The sequence below is a fragment of the Pteropus vampyrus genome, unplaced genomic scaffold (genome assembly GCF_000151845.1).
Source record: "Pteropus vampyrus isolate Shadow unplaced genomic scaffold, Pvam_2.0 Scaffold22, whole genome shotgun sequence".
Taxonomy (NCBI): domain Eukaryota; kingdom Metazoa; phylum Chordata; class Mammalia; order Chiroptera; family Pteropodidae; genus Pteropus; species Pteropus vampyrus.
In genome coordinates this window covers 7,815,581-7,835,790 of record NW_011888803.1, presented here as the reverse complement: position 1 = coordinate 7,835,790, position 20,210 = coordinate 7,815,581, and the positions used below count along the sequence as shown (strand labels likewise).

Below are 20,210 nucleotides of genomic sequence, written 5' to 3'. Positions count from 1 at the left end.
GAAATTTGTTAATTCTGGGTATGGTTGTGTGGATATTATACTGTTCTCTGTACTTCTCTATACATTTGAAAATATTTCACTATACAGTCACGCACTATATAACAACGTTTCAGTCAACAACAATGGTCTCATAAGATTATAATGGATCTAAAAAATGTTTATCATCTAGTGACTTTGTAGCTGTGGTAATGTCCTAGCACAATGCATTTCTCACATGTTGGTGGTGATGCTTGTGTAAACAATCCTACTGGGTTGCAGGACATATGAAAGTATAGCACACACAATTATGTATAGAACATTACATATTGATAACGCCAATAAATGACTACTATGTTCCTGGTTTATGTATTACTTTAGAGTGTACTCTTTCTACTTATTTAAAAGAAATGTTTGCTGTAAAGCAAAATGCTGTATTATACCAACAGCAGCCTCAAACATCTCTTGATTGCATCATCTTTGCTTTCGCTTGATTTAATTTTGTGTTGTTTTGTACAGTGACAAACTATACAGGCTTGTAACCTAGGAACAATAGGCTATACCATCTAGGATTGTGTAAGGGCACTTTATAATGTTAACATAATGAGGAAATCATCTAATGATGCATTTATCAGGAGTGGCCGAGAGCAGTGGCACTCCAGATTCATGGTTTCTGCTCTCATCGGGTCAGTAAAGGGCAAATAAGTAGAGCTACCTTGAGATGTCTGATTAGTTCATCCCACATTTACTGCTCACTTACGCTAGGTGCCAAAACAAGATGTAGGCCCCAGGGAAACAGGAGAACAAGAATAATCCTAGTAATGCATAAGTCTCCCCTAGAGGTGCCGTTTCCTTCTGACAATCAATAAAATGCAAGAGATTGGGTGTGCTTACATTTAAATAGTTTTCCTTGCCCTCTTCAGTTCCAATAAGGTAAAAGTTAAGTCCATATTTGAAGTCTTTGTCATAAACAATCAGAAGCTCATCTCCAGGATATTCCTATAGGAATATAATCAGAAGACCAGGTTATAGAATATTTCATTCAAAAGCAACACAATATTTTTTTCTCTCAAGAGCACTTGGAACATTTTCCAGGATAGAGCATATGTTAAGTCACGAAACAAGTCTTAATAAATTTAAGAGGATTCAAGCATCTTTTTGACTACTATGGTATGAAACTAGAAATTAACTACACAAAGAAAACTGGAAAATTCACAAATATGTGGGGATTAAACAACATGCTACTGAAGAGGGAGAGGAGAGGGAGAGAAAAAGGGTGTTAACAAAGGTTAATGATATTCAATGGTCACACAGTTTTTTTGGACACTGATATGAAATTGATATTTTGTTAATCAATCATAAAAGATAACCATAGTGCTAATCTATGGTTAATAGCCCCAAATTGTAAAATTATTTTATTAACTATTAAAAGCTCTTAAAACACAATGAGTCCGGAAAATTTTACCATGCAATTTTATTTCTAACAGGAAAAAAAGAAGCAGTTCTTTATTTGGCATTGTGCTTTGTCATGTGTTTGGGGACATATCAGGACCAAAATTATGAATTAAACAATTAAAGCAGTATGGGAAGATCAGAGTAGATTCCTATTTTAGTTAAAACTAGGCAAGGATTAGCTTTTCTGGGTGTGGAATAAGATAGCCAGTCACTGACAAGCGTTCGCTTTTCACAGAGGATCATCAAGCAGGATTTCAAAAGAGGTATGGGCAAGCCAGCATTTGCCCAAAGTACGGCGAATGTCAGATCTAAACTCAGCAATCTATTCATCTTTTGTTATTATGTACCAGGAACCCCTTGAAGCAATACTGAAAAATAGAGAGAGATGTTGTACTTGCCTGAACAATTTTTTTGACTGGGTAGAAATCAGATACTGCAGCTCTGTTGTGAAAGTCTGCCAAAATATCTTGTTTTTTGATAAGTTTATAAGGTTCTTCATCTGTGAAGTCTTCATCTACTCGGCAGTTAAATATTTCTTGGGTCTTTGTAGTTAACACTATAGGATAAATTTCTGGATGACCTGGGAAAAACAAAGTAGAATTTTGACATTAACTGTAACCACTTAAAATGTTAGTAATGGGAAACATGCAAAATGTTTGCTTTAAATAATTGTGTTGATTAAAAATTTTTAAGTAATTTAAAATCATTGTTCTTATTTTAAAGTAAGCATATCTATTATTAAAAAATGTCAAAAAATAAAAAGAAAATAAAATTACTCACATACTACTTCACAAGAAAGAACTTCTATTAATAGTTTGCTCTATTTCCTTCTAGCCACTCCATATATATTATCTTATATGAAATTATAAATCCTGCCTTTAATACTTACCGTTATGTTACAAGTATTTTACTTTGACCTTATATAATCTTTCTAACACATCATTTTAAATTAATGTAATTCTGTAGCACAATTTTTAATTGTTCTGTTATTGATAAATTGAAAAACATTACATATTTTTCCTCATTTATTTCCAATGATTGTAAATAACTCCACGAACAAATATCTAGTGTATAATTTTTGAATCACATTTCAAAATTATTTTCTTACAATAGACTTTTAAAGTGAAATTATTGGTCCAAAGGTATAATCACCTTTTTAGGCCCTATCAACCTGTATTGCTTTCCTAAAGCATCCCCTCCCTCACTGCCTCACCTGCTGCTCTCTCTCACTCAGGTGACCTCATTTCCTATTTCACAGAGAAAATTCTCTGTCTATACAGCACAGAATCCTCTTTGGCCTGCTGTCCATCTCCACCTGCTACACTGGCACCACCTTTCTGCCCTTTCCTCCACTCCAAAGACCTGCCCGCCCCTTTCCACTCTTCTCAGCCATTGAGACTCATCCACTCACTATTGCTCTCCCTTCAACTTTTCCTACCTCTATGTTGTTTTCCCCTTGCATGCCCATTTTAAAGAAAGCTTCTCTTGATCCTATGTAGGTATCTCAGCTCCCCATGGTGCCTTTTTTTCACAGTCAAACTTGTTACTCAGTTCTCCACATTTTAAAGCTGCAGACTTCCTAATTAGGTTGCATTAGTAAACCCTTGGAAATAGAGAGAAGGGTGAGTGAGGTAGGGTATCCTTTTTCCCTCTTCTGGTTCCCTAGTCTCAGGATTGTCCTCAGAAGAGGAGGGAGGTGAGGTTCAAGAGGCTTCCATTTCAGTTCTTGCTGTCCCTTTCTCTCCAACCCAGGCCCGTCCTGAGCAGCCACAGGCCCTAGGATAGGGAGGAGGATAAGGTGTCGTTTTACCTGTTGCCATCCCCTCTCTCAAGCCTTCTTATTGTCATACACTTCTTATCACCATCAGCTTCCACCACCCCAGTCTCAGCTCTGATTCTGCCTCCAGAAATCCCTCCCCCAACTCCATGCTACCAGGGTCCTAGAGCCCACTCCCATCTTCTTCAGACCCTGCACACTTGGATGTCCTCTTATCTCTTCTCATTTCTCTACAGGTGCACCGCCTTGGGGAGAAGTGCAAGTTGCCTCTCAAGTTGGAATTTTGAATTTATTGTCCCACAGAAATATTTACTCCTTACCTTAGTGGCTCTATGATACGAGTATTCAGGTAATTTTGAGGTTTTAATGATTGTATGTATAAAACTGATTATATTCCAAATTGTAATCACTCGGCATAATAAACATTTGGAATACAAATTGTTCATAAATTAGGGACAAACTGCCCATTTTTATCTCCTTTAAAATACTAACCCTAACTTCTGGAATGCAAGAGATGCTCAATAAGCAACTATGGATTTGGTTCACATACAAATTATCCTTTGAAAACATTCCATCAACAGTAATTTGTATAGTGTGTAATGAACAATAAAAGTTCTGCGATTTTGCCTTTACAAACCACTAGGTGGAACTGTGAGTCTCATGCCAAGCTAGTGCCAGAAAAGAGGTAGTCATCTTTCATAAACGGAAGCATTCACAAAGACTAGAGGCTTTCTACCATCTAAGGAACAGGAAAGACAGTGACAAAAATTGTGTTCTATGTCACCTGCCCCCACTAAACATGCTTCGAATGCTACTAGCTGGATATTTTCCCTAGAACAATCCTTTCACATTAATTGGACTTTTTCAAGGCAACTTTAACATAGGATTTAATGTTTCTTTATCTTTAAGTTAGTAAAACTAGTAGACTGTTTCTAGCTGCTATCGGTAATCAATAATAACTTCAGGCAACTGGTAGCCAAACTACTATAGTCTACTACCTTTATGCTTCACACAAACAATGGCCAAACTGAACGGAGCAAGGTCTGATGCTTCCGGACACCCCCAAGGGTCTCGGGCAAAATTCAGTAAAATTGCTATTATGTAGGCTTTAAGGCCCACACTGAAGACAAAAACCCCAGTAAATAACAATGAGGCTATGGCAATTAGCAATGAGTTGGACTTTGGGCTCAGTTACACCTCCAGTAGAGTGGGATGTTGGTTGCTCAGGAGGGTGAGAAAGATGTTGAAGCAGCAGAGAAGGCCTGCGGGGTCTCCTGAAGCTTATAGAGGTCAAAAGTCCTGCCAAGAGGGCAAGACCAGCTGGATAGAGTGCCAGGCTAGGGTGGTGAATGAATAACAGTTACTTATAGTAACATCTGTAGAGTACCTGCTGTGTGCCAGGGGCTGTTCTAAGCACTTTTTATGTATTATTAATTCATTTAATCTTTATAGCAACACTCTTGAGGTGGTTATGATAGTTATCTCCATCTTTTTAGATGAAGAAACTGAGATCCACAGAGTTCAAATAACGTATCCAAGGTCAGGGGCAAAGAGCTGGAAATAGGGGAGCTGGTATTCAAACCAAGGTCCCTGCATTCTAACTACCATGCTATTGTCAGGGCCCAGGACAGGTTGCCCCAAGATATCTCTCAATGGCATGTTGATAATTTTGAATAAAATCACCTAAGAAGCCGTAGGAGCAGGAGGAGCTCTCTGACTCCTCATTGCCCCACTAAAAGCAGGAAATAAATCTCCATGATAGGTGCCCTTCCTAATCCTGAAAGATCGAGACAAACTTATTGCAAGAGTTATAAAATCCAGAGTCAAAAAAGTGTGTACAAACTTTGTAATGCCTTTACTAACTTACTACCCAAGCCCAAACTCTGTTTAGAGTCTTCATTAACCAGTACCCAAACCTTGCTTAGATTCGTTTCTAATGAGTACTAACTTTCCTTGTTCTGTCAATTTCTCACAAATGCATTGTTTCTCTAAGAAGTATAAGAAAAGGTGTCTAGTTCGATCATTTCTTTGAACTTCATTTTATGATCTGAGCATCATATCGTGATTCTCCTGTGCCCATGTATTAAATTGTTTTTTTTCCTCTTGTTAATCTAGTCTTGTGTCAATTTTATCATTTTATTAACTAGTTCAGCCACAAGAACAAAAGAAGGGTAGGGTGGGGGATTCTCTCCTGCTTCCCAACACTATACTTTCTCTCTAATATGTGAACACAGTAGAGCACAGTACAGGGTCCTGCTCCTTCTCCATACACAGTCAGGAAGGTAACAGGGATTACATTCCATAGGATGCAGTGAATGGCAGTTATTTGCTTAACAGACTGATATAGCAGATGCCAAAGACCCTCAAGCTCTACACAATGCACTCCTTATTTGTAGTCAGAGAATGTCTCCAAAAGTTTTCTGTGTATAAGGAAGAGCCCTATGCAATACAAATCATCCCTGCATATTGAAACAGAGTTAATTTAAATAACTCTCATGCATTTCATCTGTGTCTTTTTTTTTTTTTTAATTTTGGTTGCTGTTTACTTTTCAAAAAAAGTTTTATTGAGATGTAATTGACAAATAATAAGCTGTACATATTTAAAGTGTATGGTTTGTTAAATATACGCGTATACCCATGAAACTATCACCACAACTGAGATAAAGAACACATCCATAGTCCCCAGTTTCCTTCTGCTTTTCCCTCCCAGCACCCATCCTCACCCCCAGGCAACTTCTCATCTGCTTTTCATTACTATAGATTAGTTTGCTTTTTATGGAATATTTTAAGTTATATTGCATGGTATATACTCTTTCTGTTTGTCTTCTTTTAGTCAGCATAATCATTTTGAGACTCATTCATCTTGTTGTACGCAGCGATGGTTCATTTCTTTATATTTCTGACTAGTAATCCATAAAAGAAAAAATCAATCAGGCAAAGATTTCTTAAGATTTATGACTTTGGGTGTGATATCTTTGCCTAACCTAAGTTCACATGATTTTTTCCTATGTTGTCTTCTAAAAGTTTTATAATAGTTGGTTTTACATTTAGGTTTACGATCCATTTGAATTAATTTTTGTGTATGAGGTGGGGTGTGGATTGAAGTTTACTTTTTTTTGCATATAGATATCCAATTATTCCAGCATCATTGGTCAAAGACACTATCCTTTCTCCACTGAATTGCCTTCGTACTTTGAAATCGCCTTTGTACTTTGTACTATGAAAATCAATTGATCATACACATGTGGATATATTTTTGGAATCTCCATTCACATTTATTTCTCTATCTTTATAATATCTTTTTTAATTTATTTTTTTCAATTACAGTTGACATACAATATTATGTTAGTTTCAAGTATACAACACAGTGATTAGACATTTTTATACCTTATGAAGTGATCACCCTCTAACATTGTTTTATTTTTTTAATAATTTTTTATTTTTCAATTACAGTTGACACACATTATTATATTAGTCTCAGGTGTCCAATATAGTGATTAGACATTTATATAATTTACTTCTAACACGTTATTTTAATGTACAAGTCTTCATGGTTGTCGATACTGCATCACTGGTAATCATTACATTTTAGAGAGGGCTTTCAGACTTGTTGCGTTTTTCTTTTTTTTTTTATAGTAACAACAGTTAAGGTAAACCTTTGTCATAAGAAAATGTGCATGTACTACCTAATTTAACTTCTGCAAAAATTTCATGAGGTGAGTATTACTAACTTATTCTTCAAATGAGGAAGTAGTCTCAGAGAGGTGAAGTCATTTGTGGCCGCAGAGTCATTAAGTGGCAGAATTATGATGTGAACCAGGTCTGTCCAATTCCAAAACCTGTGTTATGAATCACTTATAGTAAACAGAATAATGTCCCTTCCCCACCCTCCAAAGATGTCCATATCCTAATTCCTGACACCTGTGGATATGTTACCTTATATAACAAGAGGAACTTGCAGATGTGATTAAGTTAATGATCTTGAGATGGGGAGATTATTGGTCCCTGAGGTGGGCCCAGTGTAATCCCAAGGGTCCTTATAAGAGGAAAGCAGGTGGCTAGAGGTGAAGGAAGGAGGTGTTTCAGGGAGGCAGAGGTCAAAGAGAGAAAGATTAGAAGATGCTATGCTGATGCCTTCAAAGACAGAGGGAGGGGCTAAGAGTCAATGAATATGGGGGATCTTTAGCTAAAAAAGATAAGGAAACAGATTATCCAACCCTTCAGTGACTCCAGGAGGAAACAGCCCTGCTAAAATCTTGACTTAGCCCAGTAAAAGTAATTTCAGACTCCTACTTCCAAAACTGTAGGAAAACAAATTTGTGGTATTACAGTAGCAACAGGCAATCAATACTCCACTGGTACTCTAATTTGTATTAAAATATGGCTTATAATTATAATTTGGTAAATTATTTAACTTTTGGAAGTCACAGCACGTCCATCTTGTAGTGCCCATAATAATGTTTACTTTGTAGACCTAAAAGGACAAGGGGAGAATGTCTGGCACAAAGCTGTTGCTCCATAAATGTTAGTTGTGTGTAAAAGTTATATGTACTCTCTAGAAACCTCTAAACATTGCCCTTTAGGCCCTTAGGAGACAGTTGTTCAGCTAGTCTGTGGATCCCTTTTATTTAGACAGAAAGAACAGAGAAAGCAAGTTATTCATTTATTTATTCAATTAATCCATCAACAAATATTTATTGTTTATTATGTATCAAGATGTATTCTAAGCATTGGGGTACAGTGGTGAACAAGAGAGATTCCGTTTCCCTGGATCGTGTGTGTATGTGTGTGTGTGTGTGTGTGTCTGTGTCTGTCTGTCTGTCTGAGAGAGAGCAGATTACAAATGCATAAACAAATATCTTCATCATTCACAAATTTTAATTCGTGAATTAAAATTCGCTTGCTAAAATTTATTTGTACCCCTAAAATTAATAATTGTGGCACTTTTACACTCATTAGTGGACATGGTTAGAGAAGCAAAAAACTTGAGTTGTCCAGTGTGCACATTGCCTGCTGAGGTGAAACAAGATGATATTCTGCCACCTTATATCAGCTATCATACCATAAACAAGTGTCCTTTCCACTGTCTATTTAATGCCATATTTTTTATATTTTGGTGCTTTTTATTGGTGATTCTGCTATTTAAAATGTCCCCCAGTGTGGTGCTGAAGTGTTCTAGTGTTCCTAAGAGCAAGAAGGCTGTTATGTACCTTTCAGAGAAAATACATGTATTAGGTAAGTATCATTAAGGCATGAGTTACATACAGGGCTGTTGCCTGTGAGTTAAATGTAATGAATCAACAATATGTATTAAATAAGATGTGTTTAAACAGAAAAACACGTTAAACAAGGTTATCTATTAACTGGTTAATGAAAATAATGTGACCAAAACCTAACCCCGTATTCCGTCTAAGAGCAATGGTTCAGTACTTGCTAATTCAGTGGTCACAACTGTATAGAATTTTTATGAATAATGAGAATCGACTGTACTTGAACTTCAGAATTATGATAAGTGCTATGAAGGCAAGGGTACTAAGTGAGAGAGAAGCCTTCAGGAAATGCCTCTTACAGAAAGGGATTGGAGTCTGGATATGAATGATGAGAAGGCGATAGCTGTATAAAGAACTGGGGAAGATCTATCTGGGCATCTGGAGCAAGAGCAACAAGCCTGAGGCAGGAACAAGTTTGTTATGTTCTGTGCTTGGCAAGATTGGTGAACTGTGGATGGAGGGAGAGATGAGAAGAAAAGATCAGAGGGGAAGGTGAAGCCAGGACCACTTATAAGGACAAAGAAAAGCCATGGGAGAGTTTAAGCAGGAAAGAGACATGGCAGGTTGCTGTGTGCAGAGTGGATTGAAGGAGGCTGAGTGGAAGCAGTGATACCAGTTAAGAACTAAGGAACTAATCTAAGAGAGGGATCTGGAGGTTTGGACTAAAGTTGTAGACGTAGAGATAATGTGAAATGAGTGGGTTTGAGGTGGAATTGATAGGAGTGGGGATGATTTAAATGCAAGTTGGGAGGTGCTGAGGGGGAAGAAGGGATCAAAAATGACTCCCACGTTTCTAGGTGGTACATTCATTAAACCAATAAATATTTGTGGGCAGCATAGCCTGTTCCAGGGTCACTTACTGTTAGGTGACATCTTCCCAGCGTCTCCCCACCTTTACACTCCACATCTCCGCCCTCTCTGTCACCTTGGCCCAAGCCACCACCGTCTCTTTCCTGAATTGTTGCAATAGTTTCCTAACTATTTGTCCTTGCCCCTGCCATTCTCAACAGAGTAGCCAGGGTGACCCAAGTAAAGCCCTAAGTCAGGTCATGTCATTCCTCTGCTTAAATGCTGCCAATAGCTCCCTATGATAAAAAGCCAAAATCTTCACAATAGCCTATAAGGCTTTTAGATCTTTCTCTTTTTCACCTTTGCTCTTTCCTTTGTTTTCAAACATGAAGTACATCATCTAAGGCAACTCTAAGAGAGTTCCAACAACAACAAAAACTAAGTCCCATTAGTTATTTAGCCTCCAAAAGTAGGAACATTAGTTTGGGTGTCTAAGTTCTGGTTTATTTGCTTAAAAATCAGCCTTTCTCCTTGAAATAGTGGAATCTTACTATGAAGTACAGATAAATATTACCCATGAGCCAGAGTTTTAAAATACTATTCTAATAAAAGTAATAACTTGCAGACTTACCACACTTCATAATTACAAAAGTTGTCTCAATAATCATACAATGTTGGATTTTGAAGGGACTGCTTGCCTCAAGTCTATTTCTCAATTTGAAATTCTCTTCCACTCTTAACTTTCATTTTTCCTTTAAAAATTTTTCATTTTATATTCTAAATGACATGATGTAACTTTAGTCCATGTACATTTTGATTAATTGCTTCAGTTTGTAGTGGTCTCACTTATTTATTGTATATTAAAATATAAAACTGGGGATATAATTTCTAAATTGTATTTCCACTTACCCATGTTCTCCATATTTACAGGTTCCACTTCTTCATTAACTAGAATATAATAAAATGATGTCAAATTTACATTTTGAATCAAATATATATCTTAGTTTTTTACAATTTTTTACCGAGTCTTGAAACAAAACAAATGCAAATACACGATGAATACTTAAGCTGAATCTAAATAATTGTCTCTCTCACAGAATTCTCTCTTAATTATATGTTTCCGATGGCATTCATTATTTGGCATTTAATTGATATTGTAATGAAATGAATACAAATAAGAATAAATCCCCACATTTAAAATTCCATTTGTGTTTGGCTTTATAACAGAAAAAAATATTTAAGTTTATTTGATACATAAAACCATGATCAATTTGGCTGCTAATACATGTACAAATACTAAAGCCATAAAAACCCATCACCAAGAAAACAATCCTACCACGAAATTCTTCCTTAGTTTTGACACGTTTTGACCGTTTTTGGCCTCCTGAGTTCCCTCTTTGTTGGGATTTTGGAGCCATGGTTCTGACTCAGGCTGCGCAAAGAGAGAATATCATTAGTGAATGTCTGGTTTACAGTTTTGAATAGTAAACATTATCATTCGGTAAACATAATATATTTTCTAAGTTCTGATAAATCAACATGTATCTCCATAGAACGCATGTTCTGAGGCCAAAGGTCGATTGCAACAACAATCTGACTGATAAAATCTTGTCCTTCCAGGGGAGTCATTCAGCTGAAGCACAAGGAAGTGACCTGCTAACGCTTCATGGTTTCAGTTGCAGGTCCTGCCTTGGAAACAACACAGAGGACACTGGTTCCCCGCCTTCTGCTGCATTTCCCCTCCCAGGGAGTCTCTGTGCTGCCTTGTCCACTGCTTGCTGGCAGTTATCCCAGCTACAAAGACAGGTGTAGAGTCCATGGGCAGACACAGGCTCACAACGTTAAAGCTAACATAATTTAAATAGTACTTTCGTCCTAGCATGCGTACATGTGACCATCGTGTCCTTATTTGCTCTGTCAGAGGATGCCTCCAAAAGTTTTCTGTGGAATTGTTCATAAGTTTTGACAGGATATTAACACTGGCCAAGGTCTTTGTCATGATACCAAATCCTTATCATCTCCTCATTGCTCACCTTTGTCCCATCTTGTTAAATGGTTAGGATTGTGATTTTAGGAGTCTGACCAGAAGGATTTAAAAATATGCGCTACCTTTTACCATCTAAGTGACCCGGGGGCAAATTATTGATCTTCTAAGTCTCAGTTTATTCATCTGTTTAATGGAAATAATAATAAAACCCATCTCACAAGGCGGTTGTGAAGATTTAAGGCATCATCATCATCTACTCAATCATCTCACACTCTTTGCCTCATTTTAATAAACCAAGACAGGTCGAATATTATTTCACAGTGTGGGGGAGAAAGAAACTTTCCTCTGCCCTCAAGGTTCTTCTGGCTGTTCTAACATTCAAATAGACATGAGACAGATTTACCAGAGAAAATAACCAAATTTAATACACACATAGGTATGGGAACATCACATACATGAGAGAGTCAGAGACCCCACATGCACGAGAGGTTCAGAGACAGAAAGGCACATTGAGGTACACATGATATCATGAGCTAGGGGTGGATAATGCACTTTGGGGCTTCAGAAGGTCATCATTACAGAGAGAGCACATGTTGATTAATTGTTAGTTGTCCTGCCGTATAGATGGATTAAAAGTCATTTCTGGTTTTAACTCATCGTGGGCCAGGCTCCTAATTTAAATTATTTTAAATAAGCGATAAGGGGAACAGCAGTTTCTCTTGAGCCTGCAGGGTTTTGGTTGCCTTTAGCTCAAAACAACCCGCATACCACTAAGACTCATCTTGGGGTGGTTTGGTCTGACACCCTACAATTGCTCACAGTCAAAATAACATGAGTTTTATTTTATGCCTAGTCCCTCTATTGCTAAATCTTGACGAAAGTATGGATATGTGTGTCTAACTTGGCAGATACATTTTTTCCTTCAGATTTTTTTGCATGAACTTTTTCTGTGGACTCGTTCATCAATTTTTACAGAACATAACACTGGCCAAGGTCCTTGTCATGATACCAAATGGTAATAATGATAGCTCATGCTTGTTGAGTGCTATGTGCCAAGCATGGTTCAAAGTGATTTACAGGTATTTTTAATTTAATTTTAACCATCCTTTTAGATAGGCATTTTATTAATGCCATTATCTTCATCTTCATTCTATGATGTGAAAACAGAGGCCCCAAGAGATCAGGTAACTTGCCTAAGGGGACCTATAAGCCGAGAGTGGTGGAGGCAGGGTGTGAGCCCCAGTGGTCTGGCTCCAATGCCTACTCCTTTTTACGGGACTATCCCTTGGATTCAAAGGTAATTATTTACTGTGTTTCTTTACAAATGAAGCTATTTAAAGTCATTGTCTTACCTAGAAATGTATTTTTTTTGGGGGGGGGGAATGTATGTTTTAATAATTTAATCAGCATTTTTATGATTCTGACAATTTAGGAATTTCTACTTTTTTAATATTCTGACATGGGTGGCTCTGACCAAACTCTTTAGCTTGTCAAGTGTCTGTCTCACTTTCTAGCCTTAGCATAATTTCAAATCTTGGACCTAGTCTTTTTTTTTTCAAAATATTCTTTATAAATGTACCCCTCTCCATACTCTATTCCAGCTCCATTTGACTTAACACTCTAAACTCCACCGGGATTCAATCTAAAGACACACACACACACACACACACACACACACACACACACTCCTTCACTCACCACCATTATCATTACTATTCATTCCACAAATATTTACTGAGCAGCTATGATGCACCAGATACTATCCTAGGTGTAAGGAATATAGCAGTGAACAAAAGAGGCAAAACCCGTGCCCTGATAGACCCTACATTTAATTGGGGTGATAAAGAGCAAACAAAGGAGCAAAATAATTAGTACTTTAGGTGGCAATTAACTATTAAGGAGAAAATCAAGTAGGAAGAGGAGGGAGATTGTAGGAGTAGGGATGTTGCAATTTTATGTGGGACAATCAGGGAAGGCTTCACTTAAGTAACATTGGAACAGAGGCCTAAAAGAAGGGAGGAAGACAGAAATTCAGATATCTGGGAGAAGAAGTGTATTTTCAGGCAGAGGGAACAGATTCTGAGGCAGAGGGAACAGATTCTGGATGCACGGCACATTTAAGAAAACAGCAAGAAGATCATGATGGCGGGAGCAAAGTGAACGAGGGGAAGATTAGGAAATGAAGTTGGTCAGAGAAGTGATGGTGGTATATATTACTCAGCTTTGCTGCAGTAACAAATGTCCCCCAAATCTCAGTAACATTATATAATATGATCTAATTAAATAACATACCTCAAGGAGACTAGGTCATATATAAGGACTTGGGCTTTTACTCTGAATGAAGTGGGGAGCTATTGGATGATTTTAAGCTTAGGAGTTACATTACTTGATCTAACTCACATTTTAAGAATCACCGTGGCTGCTGTGTTGAAAAGACTGCAGCGAAGAAAGGGCTGAAGAAGGGAATCCAATTAACAGATATTCAATCATCCAAGAGAGAGGTGATAGCAACTTAGAATGGGGAGGTGATAGCAGTATGGAAAAGTGATTGAATTCTGAGTATATTTTCTAAGTAGAGCCAATAGGATGTGCGGATGACTCGGATATAGTCTGAGAGAAAGAAAAGGATCGAAGATGTCTTTAATGAGTTTTGCCTAAGAAATTGACAGCATGGTGTGAAGTTAGCCTGTTAACTAGACTGTGAACTCTGAGAGGATGTAACCTCCATAATTGGCACAGTTGTACATACTAAAAAAAAAAAGTTTGAATTAATGATTCCTTCTTTCCCCCTTTCCCTTCTGACCTTCTTTAGCTCATGAATTTCTAGTCTAAGCAAAAGGCTTTTTGCCTAATGATCTATGGAATAACCTATATGCGTGCTGGGTTAGCTTTCTATTGTTGCTGTAACAAATTACCACAAATTTTGAGTATTAAAACAATATAGATTTGTTATTTTATAGTTCTGTAGTTCAGAAGTCTGACACCGATCTCATTAGGCTAAAATCAAGTTATAAGCAGGGCTGTGTTCCTTTCTTCAGAGGCTCTACAGGAAAATGTTTTTCCTTGACTTTTCCAGTTTCTAGAGGCCACCTGCATTTCTTGGATTGTGGGTTCTCTTCTCCCACATTCAAAGCCAGGTTAAGTCCTTCTCACATAGCTTACTCTGACCTTCTCTTCTTCCTCCCTCTTCCACTTTATAGGACTCTGTGATTACGCCCACCTAGATAATATGGAATAGTCTTTTTATTTTACAATTTTAAGTTCAGCTGATTAGCAACTTTAATTCCATCTGCAACCTTAATTCCTCTTTGCCATGTATGGTAACATATTTACAGTTTCCAGGGATTAGGTGCTGCATTATTTTAAGCTTGAATATGTAGGTATCAGTTTAAAACAATCATCGCAATAAATTGCCAAAGTGATCACATGTGCCCAGTTCTTTTCAAATGCTGCTGTTAAATGATCTGTGGGTAATTTGGTTCAGTTTCCAATTTTTAGGGAAAACAAATCAATTTTCCAGCTGTACATTAGGTGACAAAATTGGAGCAAACATGAAATTTGAGCAACCTTACAGGAACAGCTCATTTACTAATTTCACAAATATTAATTATCTCTTATGTATAAGATATTGACTAGTGACCTAGGACAAAGGAAGACCAAATTGTTCTATAGGTTTTTAGAGGTCCAATTCCTTCTTAATTAAAAAGCACAGTATCTAAGTTGCTAGGCATCATGTTGGAAAAGTTCATTAACTGAGGTTAGCCTGGTGAACTATTCTAAATTGAAAAGAAAAGATTATGTTGAGAGTAGCTACCTTACATTGTATTTGTGTTTCAGGCAAAACTGTATACTTTATTTTAGTAATTGCAAATAATAAAAACCCTATCAATATTGTGTCTATAAAATAAAACATTTTTAGTTGGAGATATCTAAATGAAATGAATAATGTAGTCAGCAGAATTTCAAAAAGCACACTTATTCAAGGTTTATTTTCATGCAGATTTTCTTTTTAAAACTAAATCTCAAACAAAAGATACTTCTGAATTAAAATAGGGCTTACTTTTTTCCCTACAAAATTAATTGCATATATCATGTAGTGAATGTGCTGTACTACATTTTCCAAAAATTTTCCCGTTAAGTTGACTAGTAAAAGGTCATAAAAGATTTTCAATACAGATATCACTTTATTAAGATTACTATGAAATGCTCACCACATTTTTCCTTTTTCCAACTGAAGAAAATTCATTATTATTAAGAGTAGCAGAAGTTATATTTCATCTATTCCTAAAGCAAAGGTTATGCCTACCTCAGTGGCTTGTATTACAATTGGTTTGCAAAGCCATTATAGTTGATTGAATTTCAAAAAGAATTTGTGAAAGATAAAACATAAACATTTAAGCATTCCATTTAAGTATTTTTTTATATTAAAACCACTTATTTTCTTTGTAAATTAATTTGTCCATCCCAAAATACCTTTCTTTGTCCATCCCAAAATACCTTCCACATTAATGGTAAAAAACATTAGAGAGTGACAAAGACTTGAGTACTAGGTAAGTCCTTCATGTCACAGTTCAAAACCTGTGCTGGCACTCCACTGATTACAAGGAACATTGCATTCAGAACTATCAACGACCTGCTTCCAAACTAACTTTCAAGACTTGTCTGTGACTATCTTTTATGATACTTTTATTATTAGGAGAATAACTACTGCAGATAAAGGAATAGGTGACACAAATTATAATTGGGTAATACAGCGATTTAAACAGTTATTAGCTCCCCCTCTTTACTTTATCTGCTGTAATGCACACACCTGCTTACATGTTCCCATTTGTTGTCTGTATGCATATGTGGCTTACTCTCAGTTATGAGATCTTTAATTCTAAGCAGACCTGTAGCACTAGCACCTTCTTTCCATCTAGAGTTTTTCCTTAGAAAGTATTATGTCCCCAATTCTTCAATTAACCAACTTTGTCCAGGTGATTATCATCCTCTTTTCTCTTCTTAAAGTATTTGTAAGCTCATCATGCTTGCAAAATACATAACTGCTAATTTCAATTAGCAGTTAGTAAGAATCAATATGTAACTTTATTTTTTTATCCATATATTCCCCTCTCCCCACCTTCCTTGTAAGCTCATCATGCTTGCTTCCCCACCCCACCCCACCCCCTTTTTTTTTTAAACAAAGATTTAAAATATGACCCAAGACTAACATCTTGGGAGTCTGGTAAATGTGTCACCAAGAACTTCTCCTTGGTCATCCTTCACCAAGACCCTGATTAAGCTTCAAGGTTCTCCTGGGCTCTTCAACTATTTTCTGACAAATATACAACATCCACCCTCCAAAAATAACTGTTCCTACAATGTTTCTAACTAGTCTACTACACTTGTTTCTCCCCTTCCAACCTTCTTCCAACTCTTTCCAATATTGAATATTTACTCATTTAAGTAGATGCTATCCTATCACTTCTCTCTTTGAAATGTCTCCTGTATTTTAAGCCTCTCCCATAGCCTCCACTTGTTCAGGCCTTTAACATGTCCTGTTATACCAGAAGTTCCTAACTATTTTGTGCTATAAACCCTTTTGGGAGCCTGAATCATGTGCATCAAATAAAAACATGGGATTGAAAGGGAGGCAGATTTTATGGAAATACAGTTATCAAAGTATTTTTTTAATTTTAATAATTTATGTGCCCCTTTATTTTACTTTTTTTGTTTTTAACTTTTTAAAAATTAAGTTTATTGGGGTAACATTTGTTAATACAATTATATAATTTCCAGGTGTACATTATAATTTGACATCTATATATTCTATCGTGTGTTTGCCACCCAAAGTCCAGTTTCTTTCAGCTGCCATATATTTGATCCCCTTTATATGTGCCCCTTTATTAACATATTATATAGCAAGGTCTAGCAGTGATTCTAATTACTACCTTAATTTTGAAGATATGATGGGCAAAAATCATATCTCTGTAAGATCCGTAATGTAATATGAAAAGAGCTCTAATTTCTTTAAGTGACAAAGTCACAGGTCCTGGAAAAACTACTGTTGCTTGTTACAAAATACATAACTGCTAATTTCAATTAGCAGTTAGTAAGAATCAATATGTAACTTTATTTTTTTATCCATATATTCCCCTCTCCCCACCTTCCTTGTAAGCTCATCATGCTTGCTTCCCCCCCACCCCACCCCTAACATCTTGGGAGTCTGGTAAATGTGTCACCAAGAACTTCTCCTTGGTCATCCTTCACCAAGACCCTGATTAAGCTTCAAGGTTCTCCTGGGCTCTTCAACTATTTTCTGACAAATATACAACATCCACCCTCCAAAAATAACTGTTCCTACAATGTTTCTAACTAGTCTACTACACTTGTTTCTCCCCTTCCAACCTTCTTCCAACTCTTTCCAATATTGAATATTTACTCATTTAAGTAGATGCTATCCTATCACTTCTCTCTTTGAAATGTCTCCTGTATTTTAAGCCTCTCCCATAGCCTCCACTTGTTCAGGCCTTTAACATGTCCTGTTATACCAGAAGTTCCTAACTATTTTGTGCTATAAACCCTTTTGGGAGCCTGAAGCACGTGCATCAAATAAAAACATGGGATTGAAAGGGAGGCAGATTTTATGGAAATACAGTTATCAAAGTATTTTTTTAATTTTAATAATTTATGTGCCCCTTTATTTTACTTTTTTTGTTTTTAACTTTTTAAAAATTAAGTTTATTGGGGTAACATTTGTTAATACAATTATATAATATCCAGGTGTACATTATAATTTGACATCTATATATTCTATCGTGTGTTTGCCACCCAAAGTCCAGTTTCTTTCAGCTGCCATATATTTGATCCCCTTTATATGTGCCCCTTTATTAACATATTATATAGCAAGGTCTAGCAGTGATTCTAATTACTACCTTAATTTTGAAGATATGATGGGCAAAAATCACATCTCTGTAAGATCCGTAATGTAATATGAAAAGAGCTCTAATTTCTTTAAGTGACAAAGTCACAGGTCCTGGAAAAACTACTGTTGCTTGTTACAAAATACATAACTGCTAATTTCAATTAGCAGTTAGTAAGAATCAATATGGAACTTTATTTTTTTATCCACATATTCGCCTCTCCCCACCTTCCATGTAGATCATGGAAGGACTCCCTGCCTCTGTTTCAATCAGCATAGTTACCTACAGAGTAGGCCTTCAGAGCTCTCTTTCTAAATGCAGATCTTAACAAGTCACTTCCTTATATACTGAGGAATATGTGGATCTCTATTGTCCACAGCCCATTCTCCTCCAGTAGTGGAGAAATGGAGCTCATTTGAAATGCAAATTTCCTGGAGCCACTGTGATTCTGCAGGCTTGAGTTAGCCTGCATTTAAAAAATCACTACCAGGCAGTCTTTCACTGGTGATCTGCAGACCAGACTTTGCAAAACAGGATTGAGTCTAAACTGTAAGCATAGCCTTTAAAACCCTTCACAATCTGCCTCACCAAATCCACCTTTCCAGTTCTACTCCAGCCTCACAGGATTACTCTCCATTCTCCATACAGTCCCCAGACCTTCTGATCTTCCCCTCTGGGAAATCTCCTCTCCCCATTCCTGCTCCACATCATGCACACATGTCTCTGCTTGTTTAAATTTTACTCATTCTTCAAGGCCCAACTCCAATATGATCTTCTTTCTGAAGCCTCTTCAACTTTCTAACTCAGAGGCTTAAATAATTTTATTCTCCCTGATGCTTTCTAATTACCCTGTAGTGTAATTAATTATGCCAGGGTCTGCAAAAGCAGAGGACCTCAGTCTCATAGGTGCCTGAAAATTGCTCTGAATTCATTCAGCATTCAACATACACTGGGCAAGAGAGAAATTATTGAGCAGCAATTAGGTACTGGATGTCACTAGGAGAATAAGCTAAGGTCCTTGCTTTCAAAGAGTTAATGTTTCCCCCCTTCATTGTCTTCACACTTTATCTACTCCAGCCCTTAATGGTCCTGAGGTCACTTCTCTAACTACTTCAGTCCACATTAAACTTTTCTTCTTCGATCCCCACCAGCGACAAATAACCAGGATTGTGCTGCTTCCCTTTCCATCCATCCATCCATCCATCCATCCATCCATCCATCCATCCATCCATCCATTATTTATTGAGCCCCCACTGTGCCAGGCAATGGGATAGGCAACCTGTGAACAAAATATAGTAAGTACCTGCCTTCAAAGTTCTTAGAGTGTCGTTAACGGCTTTCTCTGCTATTTTTGTCTCCTGGCTAGGCTGGATGTTCTTTGAAAGCAGGGAAAGTTTTGTACTTTTTTACATTGCTGGCACAGCGACTGTTACAAGCCCTTGAAAGAGTGAGTAAAATATTTGTTTTCCGACCCTCCTTTCTCATTTAGAGCTTTCCTTACCTGATACTGTTAAACTGAAGGGAAAAGAAGCCTTTTTGCAGTACCCCAGGGAAAAACTCCTTCGGGGTTGAAGATGGAAGTTTCACTCTCTCCTCTCAGAAAAACAAGTCCAAGAGCACAAATCGCAGCTCCTCAGCAGGCTGTTGCTGTGACGCATCTGTTGCTAAGAGAAAGGAGGCGGCGACTCTGCAGAGATTGACAAAGCACCGAAACCAATACAGTCTCCGCTCCCTAACAGTCTCTTTTAGAACAGGCTTGTGATTGGTTGCTATGATGCTGACATCACGTAACGTGGAAACAGGGGGAGGTCCGCAGTTTTTCAGTTACAAGAAAGGAATTGTGCAACTTAGGTATATTGAGGACAGTGGCCCGGCCTGACCCCAAGGTCTGACAGGTTTGGTCCGACAAGTTTGGTCCAGCGCAACCGTACCTGAAGGAGAATCCTTCTGGAGTGTGGTCTCCAGCAGCAGGGAGGGAAGGGTGATATGAAAACTGTGGAGTTAAAATCCTTAGGACGGCTGCCCTGCATACCTCAGAGGCGAGCTGGGGCCCT

General features: G+C 37.3%; 1 protein-coding gene across 1 annotated transcript in view; it reads right to left on the bottom strand.

Moving 5' to 3' along the window:
- Nucleotides 1–19,802, bottom strand: part of WDR63 (WD repeat domain 63) — a 69,359-nt gene extending 49,557 nt beyond the window's left edge. The window contains exons 1-5 of the mRNA XM_023528130.1: nucleotides 19,658–19,802; nucleotides 10,604–10,699; nucleotides 10,177–10,215; nucleotides 1,830–2,011; nucleotides 871–975 (exon numbers count right to left, since the gene is read on the bottom strand). Of these exons, the coding sequence (XP_023383898.1) occupies nucleotides 871–975; nucleotides 1,830–2,011; nucleotides 10,177–10,215; nucleotides 10,604–10,685 (408 nt within the window). The 5' untranslated portion in view covers nucleotides 10,686–10,699; nucleotides 19,658–19,802. The remainder of the gene's footprint in view (nucleotides 1–870; nucleotides 976–1,829; nucleotides 2,012–10,176; nucleotides 10,216–10,603; nucleotides 10,700–19,657) is intronic.
- Between the last annotated feature and the right edge of the window lie 408 nt (nucleotides 19,803–20,210).